This window comes from Protopterus annectens, chromosome 7.part0 (assembly GCF_019279795.1).
Source record: "Protopterus annectens isolate FY-2018-M chromosome 7.part0, PAN1.0, whole genome shotgun sequence".
NCBI lineage: Eukaryota > Metazoa > Chordata > Ceratodontiformes > Protopteridae > Protopterus > Protopterus annectens.
In genome coordinates this window covers 976,062,349-976,080,730 of record NC_056739.1, presented here as the reverse complement: position 1 = coordinate 976,080,730, position 18,382 = coordinate 976,062,349, and the positions used below count along the sequence as shown (strand labels likewise).

The following is an 18,382-nucleotide window of genomic DNA, read 5'->3' as shown; positions in this document are numbered from 1 at the left end:
GTAGGACACGCCCATTCCTGCACGAAAATTGCGGTGGGGTAATGTTCTAATATAAAGCCCTTACGTTATCCTTTTTTAATTGGACATAATGCTTGTCCACTGTGTCATGTAACTTACTTCCATGTCATTTGCTCTCTGTGAATACAGTTTTTGAAAGCAAACTGATGAGCAAGAGCAAGTTCAACAGTGCGGCCCAGGCTGACACGAATTCCACGCAGCCGCAGTCTGACATTTGAAAATGGTTATGTGTTAAGACCTAGTTGTGTTTTTTGTCTTTGAAAAGTTTGAAGCCAGTGGTGTGTTCAGCAGATGTTATAGTTCTTTTTATAAAAATTTGTGATTATACACTTTTCTGTCTTCCATGCTTACTGACATGCTTCTCAACCTCCGACAATTATAAATCATAGCTGCACACACCTTCTTTCTGCTCTCTCTCTTATACACACACACACACACACACACACACACACACACACACACACACACACACACACACACACACATATACACTACTGGTTTAAAATGTGTCCCTGAGTGATTCTGCCTGGAGATAAGAGATTGACTGGTTTGTGAAGTACAGAGGGGCATATATTTCAGTTACCAATAAATTTAGGCAACATCTGCTAGTAATGTAGTAACTATCTAGCACAGTTCAATGGCAACCAGGCAACGAAACAAAGTAACATCAACAGCAACGAGACTATAGTAAATAGGCACTTTGGGCAGTGATGAGGGTTGCTCCTTGATTTTGGCAGGTCACTGCTAGTGCTATCTTTGTTGATTCAGTATGCCATTTGTGGGTAAAAATTATGTTTGGTTTTGAGATACACAACCACTTGCAGAATCACTGTGGAACAGGGTTAAGTACTGAAGGTGAGTTGAGCAAATAAATAAATGAGTGCTTTGTTCTTTACCAATACACATTCATATCACCAGCCTTTCTAATGAAATAAAGAAAACGAAATAAAATGACTGTATGAAGATGCGCATTGTAAACTGCACAGTACTTGTGTACTGATACTAGATGCCACTATGAAAAATCATTACTGCTTCTGTCACACACCTTCTCTCTGCTTGCGCTCTCTGTCTCTCTCACACACACACACACACACCATTTCTCTGCTCTCACACAGCCATACACTCGCGCACACCTACTTTTTCACACAGTAACACACCCACTTATCTCTCATACAAACGCCTAGTTTAAATTCCATACACACGCTTTCTCATACAGAGAAATAACCACCAGTTTAAATAACACACATACTCATACACTCATTCACATTTACCTTGGCTAGTTTTATTATTATTATTAATTTTTTTTTCAAGTCAGAAAATGAAATTGGGATTTAAAGGGACCAGTCAGGAATTCATGGCACCCACTTATTTTGAGCCCCAAACTGGAAAATACAGAGGAATTTAGTACATTTGAGAAGTATGTCCAGCGCCTCTTCCTCTTTAAGTAACGATTTAATATAAAAATCATTGTATTTAATAATCATCTGAATCACTTCAAAGCCATATCTATCAAACATGTTAATAAAATCATTATACATTTCACAGTAATAATTTAAACCAAAAATAAATTTGAAACTCTCAAACCTTGTGGCACAATGCTCAGCCTTAAACTTTGCCTTTGCGAACTATTGTCAACTTGTAAAGTATTTACTTTTCCTAATTTCTTTTCCAAATAAAAGATCAAGTCCTTCAGTGAATGAATGTTTGATAGACACTGCTTTGAACTGTTGCACATAATTATTAAATACAATGATTTGAATATTTTTTGAACAATACAGAAGTTTATATGATAATGTATTATGTAAAGTTGATAGAAAATGTAATGCCATATTTAACAGGAAACAGAAGAAATTAGGGAGGGATATTAAGTAATATAATAACAAGGAGACATACCCTATTAAGAATTTGATATATTCTAGGTCTGTGCAATGGAATAACAGTTTTCAGACATGTGATAATTGTCCTGGCAGTATGGGGGAATCAGGGGCTGAGAGAGATGTGGGGATCCCCCCAGAAAGATATTTTGAATAGGCTTATATCCCTGATCAGCAGGATTTTCAGACCTTGAGGAGATCGGACAGATCAATCAGCAGATCCAAAGAGTTGCTGAATCCAGTCCTGAACATTCAAGCATCATATTTAGGGCAACAGGAGAAAGCATACCACAGGAAGACAGGAGAGCAGAGCAGAGGAGGTACTGACTATAGGAAGGCAATGAATAGTGTTAGCTTATGGAAGTTATGACATTTACAATTACACTAGTAGTTCAGTCACTAAAGAACACTTCTCTTTATTTCAAAAAGGATATAAATTTGTTCCCACCAGGAATTTAGACATAGCAGCTTCTTTGTTAGAATTTAAATTATTTGTTAGAAAACAAAATCTTACTGCTTTCTTCATGAAAAGAACAAAGGGAAGGTACATAATGACTTGGCTACATCTATAGGTGGAAATATTAGGAAGAGAAGTGTGTTTAATCCTCCATTACATCCCATTATTAATATTTTTGAAAAGGCTAAAGCTATCATGGAAGACATTTATAATATGGATTAAAAGAAAAGGGATATTTTCACAGTCTCACTAAGCAGGAAAAGTTACTTTTTGACACTCTACGCAATAATAAATCTTTGTGAATAATGAAACCAGACAAAGGGGATGGTACTACCTTGTTTGATTCTTTCAATTACTCCTGTGCTGGGTATTTTACATAACACTGACACTTATACTTCAGTTTCAACAAATCAAATTAACTTTGCCTATTGTTGAATCAATTCATAGTTGGAGGATTATATAATGAATCAGAGAATTGATGTGGAGACATACAAATATTTCTGAAAAATCCCAAGCCTACTATTCCCAGCATTTTTGGTATATCGAAAATTCATAAAGACATTATTATCCCCTTTTAGACCTATAGTTCCTGCCCAAGGCTTGAAGACTTATCCAGTGGCAGTGTTGATTGACAGATGGTTAAAACCAGTTTATGAATTGGTACCGTAGGTTCATAGGGTTCATAGGTAGGTACTAGGCTATTAGCCCTAGGGCCTATATAAGCCTAGCCAAAAGGGTACCCTGGCTTTTGCCACTCAAGAAAATTATTTTCCTGTGCCCCTGTCGAGCAGAGCCACAGAAGTGATCCCTGGGGTGAATTTCTTATTTCCCATCCAATCATCAAGATTTTTCTTGAAGAGTGCTAATGAGGAGCTCTGTTTGACATAGGTAGTCTGTTCCAGAGTATGGGAAGTCTCTGGGACAGGGATCTATCCCTCCAGCATGTTCTGTTTATTGTGGTGACAAGGTTTAGGTCCCTAGAGCATGTAGCTCAGAGGGATTGGGATTTCTTTAAGTGGAGCATGTCCAACAGCTCTGGGTTTGACATAGTTTTGTATGTTAGGCAGAGATCGCCTCTGAGTAGGCGATATGCAACAGAGTAAAGATGGAGTTTTTTGAGACTGTCTGCATAGGGCATCTGTTTGAGACCAGTAATCCTCTTTGTGAGGTATTTCTGTGGCCTTTCCAGTTGTTGTAGATGTCTTGTGAGGTACATACCAAAAGGGGCATTGTACTCTATAATGGGTCTAATGAGTGATGAGTAGAGGGGAACAATGACCTCTTTTTTTCTGTATGAGAAACCTTCTGTGATGAGGTGAGCCACATAGAAGGATTTCCTGACCACTGTGGCAATGTGATTATCAAAGGAGAGACTACTGTCCACCTGTGTCTCAAGGTCTCTTATCACACTTACAGCATTAAGTAGACTACCACTTATGTGGTAGTTCATGGGTACAGAGTTTTTACCAAAGGGGATGAGAATACACTTTTTGGCATTGAGCTTCAGGCCATGGTTTTGACAATAGGCATCTGTCTCAGTGAGGCCCTTTTGTAGTATGTCCACATCGTTAGGAGTTTCGATTATGGCTCCTAGTTTGCAGTCATCTGCATTTGTTAGCCAAAGACCTTCTGTGTTAGCCTGTACTTCAGAGAAGTAGATACCAAACAGGAGAGGTCCCAGGACTGAACCTTGTGGTACTCAACTTGTCACTGATCTGAAGTCAGATTTGGAGTCTGCTACTTTCACAGTGTGGGTTCTGTCCGTGAGCCAGTTGGCAACCCATCTTGTGACATAGGGATTTATACCTAGTTTAGTGAGCTTATCTATAATTCCAGAGTGGGGGATGGTGTTGAAAGCCTTGGCGAGATCTAGATACGCTGTGTGAACCACCTTACCCTCATCTATGGCTTTGGTGACTGCTTCAAAGAAGTCAATCAGGTTTAGGAGACATGATCTGCCATTTACAAACCCGAACTGGATAGGGTCCAGAGTTTGGAGATTACCAATGTCTTTGTTTATGAGTTCCATGATGATACGTTCTATGGCCTTGCAGACCAGGTTCGTTAGGCTAATGGGGCGGTAGTTCCTGGGGTCTGTCATGGCTCTTTCTTTGTGGAGTGGGATAACTGTTGTGGTGCACCATTCAGTGGGCACAAAGCCTGAGGTTATTCATGTGATTTTGGGGTGTTTAAAGAGCAATATTTGGCAACTACGCACCCTGGCTAAATAGAGACACCAGAGCCTTACTAAAAGCTAGAGATAAAGCCTGCAAATCTGGAAAACTGACAAAACCCCTAGCTCCAGACAATACTATCAACAGCTTAGAAACAAGGCCAAGGCTGAATCCAAAATAAACAAACAAAACTATTTTCTTAGCACCCAAAGGAAATATTCAAATAGTCCACAAAAATTCTGGCATGCCATTAACTCCCTACTAAAGCCAGGCAAAACCACAACCCCAGCACCTATCTCTACTAACAATACCCTAGACATAGCTTCTCAATTTAATAACCATTTTACTAAATCCATCTTAGCCCTGTCCAGTCAAATAACCAAAAACAGTCTACCTCAGTCACAACCTAACCTATTCCACACCACCCCTCTTTCAGCCTATCACCAGTGCCCACCTCAACTATCAAAAACTCCTCCTAAAACTAAAGCCAACCACACTAGCAGCTGATAACATACCTGCTGCATACCTAAAAATGGCTAGTGACTCCTTATCATATCCTATCTCCATCCTTATCAACCGCTCCATACTAGAATCCTACATACCCAAACTCTGGAAAGTATCTCGCATCATTCCTCTCCATAAAGGAGGTAATTCTTATGAATTCTCCAACTACCGACCTATTGCCATCCTTTGCCCCTTATCCAAAATTCTTGAGAAACGCATCCACTTGCAAGTGATGACATTTCTTAACACACACAATCTACTATCTACCACACAACACGGTTTCCGTCCACATCACAGCACTACCACAGCCCTTTTATCTTTCACTAATTATATAAACCTTCACAGGAATGATAACAAATATGTATCAGCCATTTTCCTAGACCTCTCAAAAGCATTTGATATGGTCTCCCACTCCATTCTACTAGACTCACTAACATCATTATCCTTCACCTCCTCTACTATAGCCTGGTTCAGAAGCTACTTGTCTGACAGGCAACAATCAGTCCAGTGGAAAGGAACTCTGTCTACACAACTTCCAGCCACCGTAGGTGTCCCACAGGGCTCTATACTGGGCCCGCTGTTGTTCTCTATTTTCACAAATAACCTCAAATGCTCTACACAACATGCCACACTCATACAATATGCAGATGATTCAACTCTGATCTGCTCCGCCTCATCTCCCACCACCCTACATACACTCACTCAAGATACCTTTATCTCAGTAGAAAAATGGATATCTGGGATCCAACTAATTCTAAATCCCAAAAAGACAAAACTGCTACTATTTACCCCTAATAGATAAAAAAAACCCTCTCCTTTACCATAACCTCTAATGACAGCACCACCATCTCCCCTTCTAACCACACCAAACTTCTAGGCATTGAAATAGACAATAATATCCACTTTGATGTTCACATCTGAAATACCATAAAACTAGTACACAAAAAACTAGGCTCCCTATACAGGCATAAGTCCTTTCTCTCACAAAAAGCAAGAGTCACTCTTGCACAAAGCCACCTCCTCTCAACTCTATTATACGCAGCACCAATCTTTACCCAAATCAGACAATGTGACCTAGACAAACTAGAATCATGCTACAATAAAATAGCCAAGTTTGCTACTAACTCAACCTATAGAACCCATCACTGTGCTGCACTAAAAGAACTAAAATGGCTTGAGCTACCACAGCTACTTAACTATCACCAGCTGGGCACAGCCTACAATATTCTCAAATATCCTGAAAAAAAAGCCCTCATTACCCAACCTACTTACTATCTATACTACAAACCGATACCTAAGATCCAGTGAAAAATCTCTCCTCTCCATCACCAAGGCTAACAATAATGCAGGGAAAGCGCTCTACTCCCACACCGTTGCCAGAAATTGGAACTCTCTTCCCCTATCTGTGTTCACTGCCCCCTCCACATCCATATTCAAAAACTCCCTCAAATCGCACCTTCTTAGTACATGGTTATGCCCTTGTATTACATAACCCTACCCATACTACTATTAACTCCCCAAATTCCTCTTTGATCACATGCTGGAGCTCTGATCCCCTGTAGGCTTGGTCATCTGAAAGGGTACTTTTAACTGTAGAATCTTACTTGATATATTTTCTTTTCTTACCAAAGTATGACTGACATTGTCTTTTTACCCATGTTCTATATCTTTTACCTGGAGTGTTTTTATTAATTCTTGTTATATTACTATGCTCAGCATACATAATGTAACCTGTTTTGTGTATTATGCTGGATGTACTGTATTTGTATAACTTGATGTTGGAGCTTTTCTCCCTGGGCCTCCGCTGAAAATGGACCTGGTCCAGTCGGAATTTCACGGTTAACAAATGTAAAATAAATAAATAAATAAGAATCTTTTTTTTTTTTTTTTACAATAGATGTGATGGATTTGTTTACTGTTGTACCGAAGGACTAGAAAGTTTAAATATGTATCAGTTTCTGTCTAATGATAACATTAATTTGATTATTCAGTTTACATCCCTTGTCTTCGACCATAATTATATCTTTTTAGTGTGTGAATTTTTCAAGCAAACTAGAGGAGTTGCTATGGAGGCAGGATGTGCCCCAGTTTTCGACAACTTGGTTTTGCTTACATGGGAAAATGAACGTGTTTAAGTGCTCATTTTTTAAAAAAATATTCATGTATATCTCAGATTTTTGGATGACATTTTTTTAATATAGGATGATACAGAATCAGATATTAAGTCATTTGTAGATTATATGAATAACACTACCAAACGTATGACAAGGAAAAAAATCAACTACCTTAACACACTAATATCATACAGTATAATGGGTTTCAAATCCAACATGTACAGGATACCTACATTTTGCAACCCCTATTTGCATTTTTCAAGATGACACCCCCTTTTTCAGAAGAAAAGTCTTGTAAAAGGTCAGTGCATTAGGATTGCTAGAATAACCATGAATCAAGAAGATGGTTTGGAAGAGTTAGAGGTTCTGATGCATATGTTCATGGCCAGGGGTTATCCTGTTAATCTGGGCAAGGATATTTATTTTTTTATGCTTAGTGTTTGTTTTCATACTCAAGAGACTGACTATTCCAGTTATTTCTTATAATTGTTTTCATTAATAACCAGTCTTGAACCAAATGTCAGCAAGAGAAGCAAAAGAAAGTGTAATACCTATCAGTTTTTAAGTTAAGTCTAAGTTTTGGGGAAGTCAGCAAAACTATCTGACTACTATGGGAGTGTGAGCAGCTAACAAAGTGAGACAGACAAATGGTGTGAACCTACATTTACTAATAAAACTGGACTAGCCAATAATGCAATGCATTACAAGAAGTGCAGTCTTCTCCAATAACAAGACATTTAACTACTACTAGACCAAGATGACCAATACAAAAATGCTTTGCATTTTGCTGTAGTGGCTCTAAGGCAAATATCTGAACCATTTAAGGTATAAAGACCCTCTACCTAGTGCAAGGCCCCTTAAAGCAGTGGTGCCCTATTGGGCCAAATAGGTCTAACTGACCTAAGACTGGCCCTGCTGATGCTACTGCAGTGTTAACAATAGTCTTTTTTCATCACAGTTGGTTACACTAAGTGGTGATATATTTTATATGTGGGGGAGAAGGTCTTGCCTGTAGCTGAAAGAAGGTTTAGTAGTTTTCCAGTAAATTACAGGAAGTGTTTTTACATGTGTGTAGAGGGGAAGTATGCTTTTTAAGTAGATTTAAATCATCATACTTGGTATAATAAATATTTTTTGTAATTAATGAAAGTATATTACTATTTCTTGCAGTCAGAAGGTTTGCTCTAATGTAATTCATCTGTTATTGAGCAGCAACACCCATTTTTTTGATTTCTGTTCTGGCAGCTATACTTTTAAAGCAGTGTTCAATTTATGCAAAGTAGCTTGAAACAAAATATGACTGCTGTACATGATGACGTATGTGCGGTTGCAGAAGTTTGCTTTAGTGCACAGAATCATGATTGTCTGACACATGCTAGCAATACTCACAACAAGCCAGAAGGTATTTGTTTTCATTAATATCCGTAACTGTGAAAGGGTCGTTTTTCCCTTATTTGGCTTTTTCTTATCTTATGATATAATATTATATGGGCAAATTGCCATTTGAGCTTGTTATATTTATAAGCATGTGTCCCTATCCTTGCCTCCTGAATATAGTATGTATCACGTAAGTAAATAGCACTGACTTGTCCTCTGTTCACAAAAGCATATCATTTCATAGAACACTAAGTCTTTCCTTCTTTGGATGATTATTTGATAAGCTAAGTTAATTCCTAAAGCAAGATTGTCGTTGTCAGCATTGCCAGTACATGCAGAAGATCAGTGTGTTCAATGCAATAGAAATAACACAGACATAAAAGAGCCCTGAAATACCCATGCTATTTTCTGATTGCATTGTTTTACATTAAAAGTCCAAGATGCTAGAGATGTGCTAGTGGGAGATGTGACATGCAGATGGTTAGATGTCGCTGTAGGGCTGAGCAGCATGCTGTCTCAATATGTCATATTGATGATAATATTGTGGCAGTGTTTTGGGCAAGCTGGCAAGTGACATACTGTCTGGCATGCCCTCCCAATTTTACCAGTGTGCATTCATTGCTGATAACAGAGAAAGTTCAGAATATGGAACTATGAAGGGGTCCTGTGTTGTATTAAATATCCTACAATCACTAATCAAAAATCCTGCACTCAAAAAGTCTATACGTTTCCATATTCAGGACTGTTAGCAAAAGCACCAAAAGAAAATAGGTAAAGTTGTAGAATAATGAAGTTTATAAATGCAGAGTTCTGAAAGGAGGGGAGCATTAATATGTTGGTTTTAAGTATGGTTTGGTGATGGCTGTGTGCATATTGTTGCCCTGGAAGTCTAACATGCTATGCAGCTGTTTGGTAATAAGTAGAAAAACAATGTTTTGTGTTTAGTATTAAACCTCATTTACTGAGCTACAGAAATGTGACTGCTGTTAGTCAGACCAGTGCCAGTTTATAAGTCACGTTTTATTTTTATTAAGAATTGTACACTCTAATACATAAATAACTTTTCTTTTTCAAACACTTGAGTCCTGTGACATCTTAGAAGTGTGTGTAAATAAATTAATTTGCTCCAGCAGTGCATGGATATTTTGAAGCTGAAGAGGTCTGAGTGCTCTTTCAAATTGATTGCAAAGATGGGGTTAGGAAATTAGTTTTAGAATTTCTAAAAAGGCAATGATAGTAGATTTGTGGAGAGATGGAGTGCATTTCCTTATTACCCAGTTTTTTTGTATCAACCATTTTACAGAAATATGTCTTTTAACCCGTGGAAGAAGAACTGCAAGTGTACGTGCTGACACATACTGCAGGCTGTACTCCCTCTCTGTGGACAACTTCAATGAAGTCTTGGAAGAGTACCCCATGATGAGAAGAGCCTTTGAAACAGTGGCACTGGACCGGCTGGACAGAATAGGTATGAATTTTTTATGGAAAAACTTGCCTTGCCATACAACAGGAAAGAATATGTCAAACGTGGTTTAATTATGAAAACTTTTTTTACCCTGAAAATCTTGTACATGTTACTTATGGCTGATAGTGAGTGAAGCTGCATGACATTTCTGTTTATTTTTTTCTGTGTATTTGTATGCAACATCAGCCCTACTTTTCAGAAGAGTTGTGCCAGATATAGGTCCCTAATCTGGACTGCTGGACATCTTAATAATGGCAGGAAAAAAAAAATTGTGTCTTGTAAGAGTATATCACTCCAGAGAGAAAGGACTCAAAATATCCTGCAGTACTCAAAATATCCCGTGGTACTGTCACCAGAAGTAACACAGTTAATAATTCACTGAGCAAAGTCAGAGAAATGAATAGATGAAAATCTGCTGTGATGAGCTTTACTGATTCATTTGCACCATATTCTTCACACGACTTAAGAAGAAGGTAGAAATCTATAGGATAAGCTGAACTTCTGCAGAATGATACCTCATCTTTCTTTTTGATGCCACAATAAATATTGAAATTAGAGGAGCTGGTAATGTTTAGTGATAGGGCTCGATCTAACTATAATGCAAAATGTTTATTCAGACTGTATACCTGGATTTCACATTTTGTGACACACTACTGCAGTTCTGTAGTATTTTCTGCCCTTTCTATTTTATGTCCATCTGCTGCTTTGCTATACTGTATTCTGTTTTACTAACACTTCTACCAACTCACTGCCCTTAAACTGACATCATACATTTCTCAAATATGAACAAAAGTTTTACTGCTGAATATTTGGCTTAACTTTGTTGACTGTGTGAAATATTATGTACAAAGACAGAAGAGAATGCCACAAAACAAATAGGAATACAGTTTGTCAACCAGCACAAATACCTGATATATAACTTTATCAGAAAAACAGAACAAAAGAGATTAAATGAAATATCGGTCAAGGAATCTCCGCAGAGTAATGTAGTAAACCAAAACATTTCAGACTCACTTTTTCTAAACTAACTATCATCATAAGGCTCCCCTAATATATCACTGACCTTCTCAAGGTGCTCATCACCTTCTTACCTCAAACACATATCTCTCTAATCACCACATACCTCCCCTGCTTATCTTCTGCTAAATATTCCTCACTAATTCATCACTCGCAGAACTCCATCTGTATCTCTCATCTCACACTAATCATCCTCTGTCTCCTTATCCGTTACTGTCTTTTCTACTACACAACAGTGTTTCACTCTCTCTACAGACTTTTACACTTGTATCAGCTCAGGCTAGCCATCCAATTGTCATTAGCCCATCCCACCACTAAAGTGTACTTGAGTGTTATCTCCAAAACTATATTTGCATATATATTTTTTTATAAAACATTCACTTTAATGTATGTGTATTGTACATAGCAATTAATTCATTGCTGAACTCTTGATATGCCTCTGTTATAACCTTGTAAATGTTTTTGCTTTAATAGATGTTTTGCATATTGTCATAACTATCATTTAACTATCATGATATAAAAAGTTTACACACCCCTGTTAAAATGCCAGGTTTTTGTGATATAAAAAATGAGACCACAATAAATCATTTCAAAACTTTTCCCACCTTTAATGTGACCTATAACCTGTACAATTCAATTGAAAAGCAAACAAATCTGTTGGGGGGAAAAATATAAAAAAAAAAAATGTACAATAAGCTGGTTGCATAAGTGTGCACATCCTTAAACTAATAGCAATTCATCAAAAAAACCCTTGGAAGAATACTGCTGTGTATCCAAAGTTGTTTATTTAAAACCAGGTAAAAAACAAAATATCCAAATGATTAGTGCTTTCGGGTGTTAGCCCTTCGTCAGATAGAGTTCAAATAACACAGAACACAATTTAAAATAATGAACATCCAGTCAGACACTAATAAATAGCCTGCCTATTTTTCAGGGTGGGTTTTATGGGGATGACATCATTCAAGCCCGGCCTCCTATGTGCCATGAGCTCTATAATCCATCTAGACTCTATTAGCTCTGTGAGTTGTTTGATGTCCCCCCCTCTTCTATTAAGTTTAACATTGACTATAGCCCTAAACCTAAAACTATGAGTAGGATTATCTTTTACATGTCTAAATAGGGCATTATGTATATCCCTATTTCTGATGGCTGACATATGTTGTAAGACCCTTACTTTTAACATGTTGTTGGTCTTGCCCACATAAAAACACGGGCAAGACTTACAGTCAGCCAAATAGACAACATCCTTGGTTCTACAGGTTGCCCTAGCCTTTAGTGACCATGTTTTTCCTGTGGTGGGATGTGTAAAGGTTGTGTCTTTATAAATGTGTGGACAAGCCTTGCACATCCCACAGGGCACACTGCCAACTTGTATAATCGGGGTAACTGTATCTGTAAGGTGTTCTCCACATAAAATGTCTTTCAAGCTCTTGTTTTTCCTATATCCAAATCTAGGACAAGGACCTACTATATCCCTGATCCTATCATCACTAATCAAAATATTCCAATTTTTCTTAACAATTTCACTAATCTCTCTGATATTACTACTATAGGTAAACATTATTTTAGATCCACGATCACCTACTCCATCGTGCGGGGATGCCTTTGCTACACTGTCAGAGCGGTGTAGCCATGGTTTGTATTTCTCTCCCCTCTTGGCCTTACTATTGTGTGCAACCTTATTTACCATGTCTTCCTGATATCCCCTGTCATGGAGAAAGCCTTTTAGCCTGTCTGTTTCTCCTTCAAAACATGAGTCCTCAGTGCAAAGTCTAGGAATCCTACTTAGTTGTCCCTGCACTATATTAGGGAAAGTATGGCGTGGATGCATGCTATCAAATGACAAAAGCGTGTTTTTCCAACACTCTTTCCTGTGTATGCTAGTAGAAAAACCTAGACTAGTTTGCTCTATGAAGACATCCAAAAAATCTATTTGTGTAAATGATGCTTCCTTAGTAAACCTGAAGAAGTCGGTGGTGGAGTGTAGGAAGGTAATGAAGTCATCCAATAAAGATACCTCCCCCTTCCATAAAATAAAAACATCATCCACAAATCGTTTGTAAAGTCTAATGCTGGGCTTCCACTCATTATTATTAAAAATATGCTCCTTTTCCCAAAAAGAGAGCACTAAATTAGCATAAGTATTGGCACAGGGTGTGCCCATGGCTACACCCTGTGCCTGTCTATACAATTGTTGTGGACCCAGGAAAACATTGTTTTCCAAAACCAAACTCAACATGGTTTTAATCAAACCTATCTTGTGGTCAGTAACATCACTCTCCTTCAAGAGTTTGCTGATAGCTGTAATACCATATTCATTATTAATGACTGTAAATAAACTCTGCACATCGAGGGTTACCATGAGGTAAGGACCCTCAGAGAACACCCTGTCCACCTCTCCTAGTGCTTTTAGAAAACCTCCAGTATCTGTCAGTATATTTTCCATACTATCAACATATGGCCTAAGTGTTGTTTCCAACCATATGGAAGCATTCTCAGTGACCCATTTCCTCCCTGACACTATAGGTCTCAGAGGCGGGTCATCCAAAGATTTATGAATCTTTGGTAATCCTTTACAGAGAGGTGTGACCACTCCCTCTATTTTAAGAAAATTGTACAGTTCCTCATTAATAACCGTATTATTCAAAAGTTGTTTCAAATCGTTATGCACTTTATCTGCTAACTGCTTAACTTTCAGGGGATTAATATGAATATATGTCCGTGAATCAGACAATAGCTGTCTTAGCTTGCTCTGATAAAAAGTGGTGTCCATTACCACTATTGCTCCCCCTTTGTCTGCCATTTTTATAGTTATTTCATTATTGTCACAAAGATCTTGTAGTGCTTTCCTCTGTGCTGTAGTTAAGTTATGATATTTCTGAGTAAAACACCTTTGAAAATATTCTAAGAGGTCCTGCTCACAAGCCTTAATAAAAAGGTTCATTGAAGCAGTGAATGGGGGCACAAAGCTGCTAGGCTGTCTCAAAATCATCTTATTAACACTAGTCATACCAAACATATTTTGTAGAGCCACACCTCTACAATATAGCATGAGGTCCATTACTACTTCATGATATACACTCTCTCTACTAGGAACAAAGGATAGTCCCTTATTTAATACATATAACTCTTCTGGTTTCAAACAATGTGCAGATAAATTAAACACAATATCACTATTACCATGAGTAGTCACTCTAAAGTCCTCCTTTTCTTCTGCGGGTCCCTGCCTTTGCTCAACGAGTGTTTCCAGGCCCCTTTCTTCTTTACCGGAACCGGTAAACTGTTCAAAAAATATCGCTCAACCGATGAACCTTTGGGTCGAGCCCCCAGTCGAATATCATCTTTCTCAAAGGTTTCCTGATGGTTGGCCGCTATGTTCAAAGTTTTAATTTGTTCAGAGTAAGCTGCTTCTACAGGTTCCCCTGCTTGGTCTGCCAAACAAGCAGTCAATACTTCTGTTGCCAATGGAGTACCATTGCCATGTACAGCACTGGATATGCATGCGATGTCATCAACGACCGCCAGGTCGCCCCGTTGATTATCCATTTGTGGCAGCTGGTGTATGGTGTTCCCTAATTCAACATCCCTCGTTCGTCTTTCCGAATGGTTCGAGGCAACTGGGAGGGACCTAACTAATGTGGGAGGTTTAGAAGAGTATCTGGTGTGCATTGTACCCTTCTCCGATGGATCAATTCTGGATCTGGCCCACACAAATATATTCCCCTTAGAGAAATCATCATGATCTCTCCTTAATTTACTCATTTTAAGTGTCTTTAATTTATTATCATTGTCTGATAAAGAGTTGTATACTTCATCAAGGCGTTCCATATATCTGGCCCCTTCAAAATCTTTGAAAAGCTTAAGTTGTATTTTCTTGGCGTCTTCCTTAAGGGTGGCAATTTCAGGTGCAAAGAATTCATTTAAGAGCTCCATGTATTGAAAGCTCGTTCTGATATTTATGAGTTACCACTTAGCCAGTAGCTTGGGGTAGCGCTCCCCTTGTGTTGGCATGCACAGAACCCTCATGCCTCGAGGGACTATGCCATACTGCAAACAAGCTTCAAGATGGTATGTTTGCCATTGGAGACATTGCAGTCTCCCCATTTTGTAACTATATTCTCTGAGTAATTCATCAAATTTTTATCCACAGTAGCAGGAATGGAACTGTTCAAGCCATTGTCTTTTAAAACCATAAAACCCATCTTAAGCAGAGGGTTATCCATGGGTATAAGATTCATATGGTTCTTACCATGGGAAGTCTGTCTAAGTAGTCCATTCTCAATTGTTTCACATGTAAGGCCTTGTTCAGAAGACATAGCAGCTCAGCACCAAAAGAGCACAAAACCAAGTCAAATCCAAAAAACAATGCTCGATGCCGATATAATTCAACCAAAGGATATGAACAAATAGCAATTCAGCAAAAAAACCCTTGGAAGAATACTGCTGTGTATCCAAAGTTGTTTATTTAAAACCAGGTAAAAAACAAAATATCCAAATGATTAGCGCTTTCGGGTGTTAGCCCTTCGTCAGATAGAGTTCAAATAACACAGAACACAATTTAAAATAATGAACATCCAATCAGACGCTAATAAATAACCTGCCTATTTTTCAGGGTGGGTTTCATGGGGATGACATCATTCAAGCCCGGCCTCCTATGTGCCATGAGCTCTATAATCCATCTAGACTCTATTAGTTCTGTGAGTTGTTTGATGTCCCCCCCTCTTCTATTAAGTTTAACATTGACTATAGCCCTAAACCTAAAACTATGAGTAGGATTATCTTTTACATGTCTAAATAGGGCATTATGTATATCCCTATTTCTTTTTTTTTTTAAACAAGTTTATTGTTTTTAACATACAAAGTAAATATCATAACAATTTTATACAAGCAATTAAAATAGAAATAGTTATAACATTCAATAAAATAACCAAAGTATTTGCAAAGACATCCACTACAAATCAAATCAATTGATTAAACTATAATGTCATGCTATTGAAACTAAGATTTTTTAACAGGTTTTGTAAAGTATCCCATATAATATAATAAGATGTTTTTCTAGTAGTTCTTGATTTTATTGTCATCAATTCCATATGACACACTTCAGTCATAACATTTTTAAATTCATTAAATGAAGGAGGGGTATCTGAAATCCAATTTCTGGTTATTATTTTTCTAGCCACTGCTAGAATAGACCATAATAAGGGAAGTTTAACTTTTTTAACACTTTTAGGAATAGGTGTGTTAAATAATATAAGTGATTTAGAAACAATGAAATTATCTGTGAAAAGGGGCTGCAAAAAATCATTGATTAACTTCCAATATTCCTTCAATTTTATACAGTCATAAAACATATGTGCCCAATCAGCATTTATTTCTACATTACATCTTTTACATAAGTTGTCTTTATTATTTATTTTATTCATCATTAAAGGTGTATAGTAGGATCTATGTAAAATTTCCAAGTAAAAGTCTCCAATTAATGGAAGAAGTAGTTTTATAAGCAGATTCCAATATATATTGTTTATCTTGTTGTTTTGGTGATTCACCATTAATGGAAATGAAATAATTCCAATAGGTATCTGAACTGTAATGAGTTTCTTCTCTGATCATTTTATGTATGTATGAGAGCTTACCCTTATCAGAAACTCTATGTTGTAAATTTAATATCAAGTAATCAATCAGTATTGGAACAGATTCTTTAACTGTTAAAGACATTAAATCAATTTTATTAATAAGATGTTGTCTAAAAGTCTGAATTTCTAACCAACATGTTTTTCTCAAATCAAATTCTTGCTTTAAGAAGTCTAAATGTTTTACTTTATTATCAGACAGCAACTGATACCAATACTTTAGATCATTCTCTGTGACTAAAAGAGTTCTTTCAGAAGTGGTTGACAAAAGCATACCTTGTGTATACATTATAGGGAATAGAATAAAATTCCATTCCTTATACTTAGGATGCATGAATATAAAATTACGATAACTGATAATAATGTTTAATGGGTAACTAACTATATATTTTGGTGTAATGGATGAAGTACAAAATTCTTTTAGTAACCATAACATGGGGTTATTTACAATAATATTTTTATGTATTAAAGAGATTTTCATGAAGTTGATACTAATTAGTTCCCAGTAATCTTTCCATCTTGCAACATATGACTGATCTATTAACAACGTAATAACTTTTATAATAGAAGAGATAGTATATAAATTAAAGTCTGGAAATGAAATGCCCCCTTGAGACCAGCTATTAGTATGTTTCTTTAATGCAATCCTAGGTCTATTAGGTGCCCATAAGAAATTTAACATTAGTGAATTCAATTTCTTAATAATTATTTTTGTAGGTGGAAGTATTATTGATTGTATTAAGTATAATATCTTAGGGAATACTATCATTTTAATAATTGTGAGTCTCTCTTCCATGGTAAAAAACATATTGTTCCAGCTATTGAAAAGATTTTGTATATTAAGAAGACAGGTACTCTAATTATTATGTATAATAGATTTGATATCTTTAGTTAATATTATACCTAAGTAAGTTATCTGACCTGAGTTGGGTATATATTTGTTAAAATCATTAATGAGGACATTTTTTCGTATGTATATTGGTAGTATTTTAGTTTTTTCTTCATTGAATATTAAACCAGAGATATTTTAAAATCCATCATTTTATCAAATAAGGACTGCATAGAAGAGTTAGATCCTGCTGATGTAATTAGAACATCATCTGCAAAAAGTTGAATTTTAGATATTGTATTTTCATCTATATCAAATCCTTCTATATCAGTACTGTTTCTGATCAAATTAGCCCAAGGCTCCATTATTAAAGTAAATAATAGTGGAGAGAGTGGACACCCTTGTTTTGTACCTTTTAAAATGGGTATTTTTTATGAGACATATGTTCCTATCTTAATGTAAGCCAATGCTCCTTTATAAAGATGTTCAATTAGATTTACAAATTCATCTGAGAAGTTTGTGCACTTCAGTAAGATAAACAAGTAGTCCCAACTTACTGAATCAAATGCTGAACTTATATCGAGACTAATAAGTGTTAAATCTTTCTTTTTCCTATTTGCAAAATCAATTAATGTTAAAGTTCTCCTTATATTATCAAAAGTATTTCTATTTACAATAAAGCCTGTCTGGTCTATATCTATAATGCCTGGGATGATTGTCTTTAATCTATCAGCAAAAATACTCATAAACATTTTATAGTCAACATTAAGTAATGAAATAGGTCTATATGAAGTGCATCTGGTTGGGTCTTTATTGGGCTTTAAAATTGGTGAAATAAATGTGTATTGCCAAGATGGGGGAGTTGTTAACTCATTTTGGGCCAAAATAAAAACCTTATGTATTAATGAGTAAGTACTTTTGGG

General features: G+C 36.7%; 1 protein-coding gene across 2 annotated transcripts in view; it reads left to right on the top strand.

Moving 5' to 3' along the window:
* Positions 1 to 18,382, top strand: part of HCN4 (hyperpolarization activated cyclic nucleotide gated potassium channel 4) — a 2,820,592-nt gene that overhangs the window by 2,444,786 nt on the left and 357,424 nt on the right. For both annotated transcript variants that reach the window (XM_044077556.1, XM_044077558.1), the window contains exon 7: positions 9,822 to 9,986. In XM_044077556.1, the coding sequence (XP_043933491.1) occupies positions 9,822 to 9,986 (165 nt within the window). The remainder of the gene's footprint in view (positions 1 to 9,821; positions 9,987 to 18,382) is intronic.